The sequence below is a fragment of the Diplotaxodon limnothrissa genome, linkage group LG6 (assembly GCF_057381915.1).
Source record: "Diplotaxodon limnothrissa isolate DT_005_m linkage group LG6, D_limnothrissa_male_GT1.1, whole genome shotgun sequence".
NCBI classification, from domain to species: domain Eukaryota; kingdom Metazoa; phylum Chordata; class Actinopteri; order Cichliformes; family Cichlidae; genus Diplotaxodon; species Diplotaxodon limnothrissa.
The window spans coordinates 9,449,621-9,456,160 of NC_140601.1; the positions used below are offsets into that span (position 1 = coordinate 9,449,621).

Below are 6,540 nucleotides of genomic sequence, written 5' to 3' on the forward strand. Positions count from 1 at the left end.
TCTTTGATTGTTTAGCATAGTATAAAAGAGTGGTGAATTTGGTCAAATCTTGCAGATATATTGCTGTATTTATTTACAAATGTAAACCAATTTTGAACGATCATTGCAAAAAACATGAATTTCTGTATACATTCTAAGTTCTGTAATCTGTATACTATCTGTAAAAAGAGTATCGACCAATGTATCAGTATCTAAATTTTTAACTCCTTTTTATCAGTATCACCCTAAAGTTTTCAGTATTAGTCAGGTTCTAAAAATACTAAGAGAGCAAAATATGTGTATATAGCAAATGTAATTTAAGAAAAGGGATCACATACACAAAAATGCTGCCCATACAGCTAACAAATAAAAACAATCCACATTATGTTCTTTAAAAAAATATATCATATCGGGAAATATATAACCCTACTGATTAAGAGCCACGTCACTATGATAGACCTATATCAGGCCAATGATCCTGATCAACTGATCCATCAATCGGGCTCTGGTACATGTCAGCTGAGAGCTGGAAGATTCATTTGAGATGCAGCTCAGCACTGTGTTCAAGTTTTGTTTTTGTTTTTTATATAGGCCAGCTGATTGTAGGCCTGTGAGTTTTAAATGACTACAAATTTAATTTATTGTAATGACGGTGGTTATCCAAATAATAAGCTAAAACATTCCTACGAATTTAGCTGTTCAGTGATGACACACGAATCCTACTTCCGGGTCTAAAGTAGTCTGCGTTTAATATGGCTTTTGTATTGTTAACATGTTTAATGTTATGTATTTTCTTCTATTTGATCTCAAAAAGCTCCTAAAACAGTCAGTGATCACTGTTGACCTCCCTCGGCTTTTATTACCGCTAATCATTTATTTAAGCTCAGTTTTTAAAACCTTAGGGTGTAACTACAGCCCAGCCCATGCAGCAGTATATGAATGACTAACCTCGTATTGTGGATGGATTATCTCAGTTGTCCTCCTGGCTGAAGTTTGGTCCTTTTACAGCATCCTGCCATGCGATTACATTTGTTCCTGACCACCGAGAACACTCACATTAACTTTTATGGAGTGGAAAAAAGTTAGCTTGTTTATATTATGCTAACATAGCTGTGTCGCTAGCGGTCACGTAGCACATCATTATATACCAGCTAGCCCAACTTCAGTAACCCTACAAACGTCACTGCTGTTTAGTTTTCTGTCTTCATTTATGCTGGAAGTGATAGCAGAGCTGTACGTTTGAATTTGTTTCCAAAACCTGCAGTCAGGACATGCTATATTGTATTTAGATAGAAGCTAGCGAGCTAACTCCCTGCTAACTTCTAACTCTGTTAAATGCCATAAATTCCGTTTTCATGGATGCCTGGATGTTAAACTCAATTGTTACACCTGGTAGAGCAGAACGCTGATCATTTTATTAAAAATGAAAGACTTTAGACAGTTTTTCAACTCTCAGTAATGCCATAGTGATCGTTTGATATATGGACCTGCAGCGGAGTTTAGACCCAGACACGGCTAGTGAGGTCAGACTGGACAACCGGATAGTTCTATCCCGTGCACGTGTACACGTTGACAACCGTAACCATGGCCGCCGAGGGTATATAAATGCTGCACAAGGTTCCAAACGTCTGTTTACACTTGCTCGTGGACTTGTTTCGACCTGCTCCAACCTCAGCCTGTGGAAAGCTAAGTTTTGCAAACTATTTCACTAAAAGCGGATATAACTTGAGAGCAGAACAAGTACTTCATCGTTTGTACTTGTTTTTGTTTTTCAAGTTTGAAGATGGCTCGCCGTGGACCCGGACTCCCCGACTGTCACCTGGACTTCGCTGCAGGTAAGTGTGAAAATTTCTTTAAATGTAAATTACTGTAATAATTTAACAAGTTCCAGTGTGAATATCAAGTTTTAACGTGATCAAATATGTGTATTTCAAGTCTGTTTCCTGTAAATTGTTTGTATGTTTTAAATTTTCCGGGAGAGGTGTAGAAATTATTAACGACTGGTGTATGAATATGAAAAAAAGGTGTTACTTTGACTTGAAGGCTTCAAATTTGACACTTTTCTTTAAAATGAAATGGTTAAAAATAGCTTAATGGACTAAAATTTGTAAAATGCCCAAAAATCAGTTTCTGTGGTAACGGCATCTTCAAGATGTCACGGGTCAGAACACGCAGGCGTAAACACACAGATCCAGGTCCCCTCCTGACATCCTTTTCTTCTCCGGATCAAAGGCTTTATTGACATAAACTATATTTTTTCTCTGCTGCAAAACACAAAGATAAAAAAATGCAAATAAAATAATATCAAAAGAATATGAAAACAGTAGTAATAATGGCATTAAGACCTATCTTCTGTTACGGTAATGCTTTTAACCTTATTAGATAGCAGAGAGAGATATTGTACACAGGGATATTTACACAGTGATAGCATGTTTACCACAGATTAGATGTACCTGTCCTTATGGCAGATACAGTCCTTGTGCACATTTCTAAAAATGTGGATTCTGGGTTAAGAGTTTCTGTTTGTTTGTTTTTCACTTGACCATCATTTTCAGACATACCTGCAGAGCTTTGTGTGTGCAATTTTTACTCTTGCCAAGGAGGTTGTGTTTTTATTTAAAAAAAAAAACCATATATATATATATATATATATATATATATATATATATATATATATATATATATATATATATATATATATATATTATTTGGTTTTTTTATATTTAGGACATGCGATTGGTACATGTGGTCTAAATGTTACATTATGGTTTGCATCCACATATTTAACCTATGAGCTTTTTTCAAAATGTGTGACATCGTGAATTGTAAATAAAACAGGAGAATGAGCTGCATGGTTAGTTATAAATGTACTGTAGTATATTTATATAATAAGTTACTCATGTCCGGCTATTTACAAATCAATACCTATTATCCATTACCTATTCCAACATAGTGTTTGCATAAAGGCTTACAAAGAACAAATAAAACAAATTGAATGTACACAAAATACAGTGACATATATAGTGTCAATATAGTGCAGGGGTGGGCAATCTCAGTCCACGAGGGCCGGTGTCCCTGCAAGTTTTAGATCTCACCTTGGGTCAACACACCTGAATCACATGATTAGTTCGTTACCAGGCCTCTGGAGAACTTCAGGACATGTTGAGGAGCTAATTTAGCCATTTAAATCAGCTGTGTTGGTTCGAGGACACATCTAAAACCTGCAGGGACACCGGCCCTCGTGGACTGAGATTGCCCACTCCTGATATAGTGTCACCTTAAAAGTACACAGAGTGAGCTGCCTTGGTGGAGGTTTGGTGGTCTTCTATTAAAAAACTTGACTTAAAGATTGAACAAGTAGAAGTGTCATTCAGTCTGACATAAAATGCTTTTCTCTCATCCTCTGCTCAAACTAACAGATGTAGGTCTGTTGCTTTAACACTGGGTGTCTATTACATTCCTAATGTTATTTTAAAAATTGTTTCCTCACAGGGCGTCTTGACTATGTGGTTGAACGCCCTGCAGAAGAAGGCCTTCCTGAAGTCATCAGGATCCTGGATGACAGTCTCCAGAGCACCACCTCTTCTGGTGAAGCTCAGGACACTGATACCCAGCGTATCAGCGAAGGTGAGTATGGTGAGTATTTTATCCCTCTCTCATCCTCACCCTTATCTCATGAAGCACCAGATGCTGATGACAGTGAACAGCAAGGTGAGTATGGTAGGTATTTTATCCCTTTCTCACCCTCACCCTCTTCTCATGAAGCACCAGATGCTGATGACGGTGAACAGCAAGGTGAGTATGGTGAGTACCCCCCCTACCTACCTATAGACGATGAAGAGGTGAGTGAACAGACTGACAATTCATCTGACTGGAACGACTCAGAAGAGTGGGGGGATTGGCTTAGCGATGACTCTGGGTATGACACCATGGATGAGAGAGATGATTCCCCTCTCATCCGGGAGCACCCTCCAGAGCCGTTTTGGCACGATTGGCAACGTCCTATTGCTCCAGGTGCTGCCCCCATCCCCATGCCGCCTTTCGGCCAGGCCAATGCCCCACTCTTCCCTCGAGTTGTTGCCCAGGTTGGTGATCCGCCAGCTGCTCCTCCCCCAGCTGCTCCTCCCCCAGCTGCTCCTCCCCCAGCTGCTCCCTCTGCTGCTCCTCCCCCAGCTGCTCCCTCTGCTGCTCCTTCCTCAGCTGCTCCCTCTGCTGCTCCTTCCTCAGCTGCTCCCTCTGCTGCTCCTTCCTCAGCTGCTCCCTCTGCTGCTTCTTCCTCAGCTGCTCCCTCTGCTGCTCCTTCCTCAGCTGCTCTCTCTGCTGCTCCCTCCTCAGCTGCTTCCTCTGCTGCTCCCTCTGCTGCTCCTTCCTCAGCCGCTCCCTCTGCTGCTCCTTTCTCAGCTGCTCTGTCATCTGCTTCCTCAGCTGATCTCTCTGCTGCTCCTTCCTCAGAAAAGAGAAGCAGAGAAGACATCTGCACCGAAGAGGTAAGTGCAAAGAGGTGCAAGGTGAGTGACCAGTTTGATGCCCCTTCAACATCCTCAGGTCGTTTTGGAGTCAGACGTTTCTGGGAGAGGCCTTTTAACCTTTCCATGGATGACAGTGACTCTGATTAGTTTATGTTAGAACGTGTTTTTAAACTTTGCCTTTGTGTTTTTGTTTTTACAGATATATGAACATGTGACTCGCACATGTGAAATGTATTTCTTTTTTTCTTGATATGTGACATTAATATTAATATTACATTGTGAATTAAAGGTCGTTTTTTAGTTGTTATTACTTCCAGTTACGTCCAAGATGGAGCAAACACCCCACCCAGAAGACAGCCTTACCACCGACCAACCCGATGAGAAGGATGGATGACCAAGTGAAAAACGGGAGAGTGGTGCTGTGTTCCAACTATGTAAGTTATCACCTCACATTGACAACAAACTGTATTGAAGACAAAATTCTTCCAATAGTTGGTATAAATCATCATCCTATGTCAGCAGCACTGTAGGTTTAGCTTTATTTATATTTTTCATGTGTATACGTTGGGTTTAAAATTGCTTTTTAACAACATACTGCAGCTACCAACAATGAAAATGCTGTTTTGTGTTAAAATGACGTCTTTCTCGTGTTATTACTTTGCAGGGCAGCTGAGAGTGGACAGAGCTGCACAGAGGACCAAAGATCCACTCTCAGCACTTCATACCTGACTGGCCACAGCACCAACCCTCCTCACCCTAGGTGAGGAGGGTCCTGACCCCGCCTGCACAGAGGGAGTTGTGAACATGCACTTCTGTGTCGGTGGGTTTAGGATCCTCCTCACACTCACACTGATGAAGACTGTCACTGGAAGATGTCTCCATTGCATCAGCAGGACGTAAGCATTTGTAAAATATTACAGTTTGTGATGTTTTATACATATTTTTATTGCATCATTTAAAACTATGAGATATAAAATAAACCAATTTTCATAACATTTTCTGTGTATTTAGTTGTTTTCTTAATAAGTTCTTTGGAACATCATTGCAACCTGTCAGCTTTTTATTGAGGATTTAGAAAGTTGCTGGTGGCCCGAGTGTGTAGAGTGGGGTGTTGTTTTTGTCACATGGTGAAAGTGACCTCATGGGGAGCAAAGAGAACAACTGAACAATTTGGGGATTCACAGACTTTCGTAATCGCTAAAAACAATTAATAAAAATTGTTCTGTGTGAACTAAAAGCTCAAATATAAACCATCCTGACACTGACACAAATGATCTGCTGTTTATAAGCAGGACAGTGTTTTCATGAGCCTGGATGAAGCTAATTTGCATGAGTTTAACCTGCTGGTCAAAAACTTGCATGACTCTGATATCACTCTAACTTTCTTCTGTTTATTTATTCATTTTTGCTAATTGTAGTAGATTAATATGTTCACCAACTGATTGTTGGCCTGAATGTTTGAATGTTTGCAGTTTCAGGTCCTACTGATCAGTTTTAAGTATTGTAGAAAGTGAGCAGCAATTGAATCAAGTCCTGGGATGAAATGGGACAAAAGGGTAATGTGACAGCCACATTAGTTCCCTTCCCTCGTTTAACAATGTGTAAGCAGACTGCTTTAACCTGCAATTTACTGCATGTTGTTAGGCTGCATGGTACAACCACAGTCTGCTAACCACCCGTGGTGATCGAAGGTTTTGAGGTCTTGCTTGAGCTACTGATGAAGTTTTATCAAAGCTTGTTAAGTTTCCCAACCACATTTTATCCTGATGGTCCAAGGCTTAAATCTTTATGCTCACAGACGTACTTCTGTAATTAATCAGTGACCGATTTATTACTTTAAGTTACAGTGTGAGGGGCATTAATGAACATAAATCAGATTTAACTCAACTTTTGCCTCTGTCAGTGCGCCCCAGGGCAGCTGTGGCTACAATGTAGCTTGCCATCACCAGTGTGTGAATGGGTGAATGACTGAATGTAGTGTGAAGCGCTTTGGGGTCCTTAGGGACTGATCTGATCTGTATCTCAAAGTATCCTTGGACACGATACTGAACCCCAAACTGCTCTTTCATGTGTCCATCAGAGTATGAATGTT

The 6,540-nt window shown here is 40.4% G+C and overlaps 1 protein-coding gene across 1 annotated transcript; it reads left to right on the forward strand.

Annotated features, from left to right (window-relative positions):
- The first annotated feature begins 1,762 nt into the window (after positions 1–1,762).
- Positions 1,763–4,595, forward strand: LOC146630085 (uncharacterized). The gene is made up of 2 exons (XM_085355587.1): positions 1,763–1,814; positions 3,472–4,595. The coding sequence occupies exons 1-2, from the start codon at positions 1,763–1,765 to the stop codon at positions 4,593–4,595; spliced, it is 1,176 nt and encodes a 391-aa protein (XP_085211713.1).
- The last annotated feature ends 1,945 nt before the right edge of the window (positions 4,596–6,540 follow it).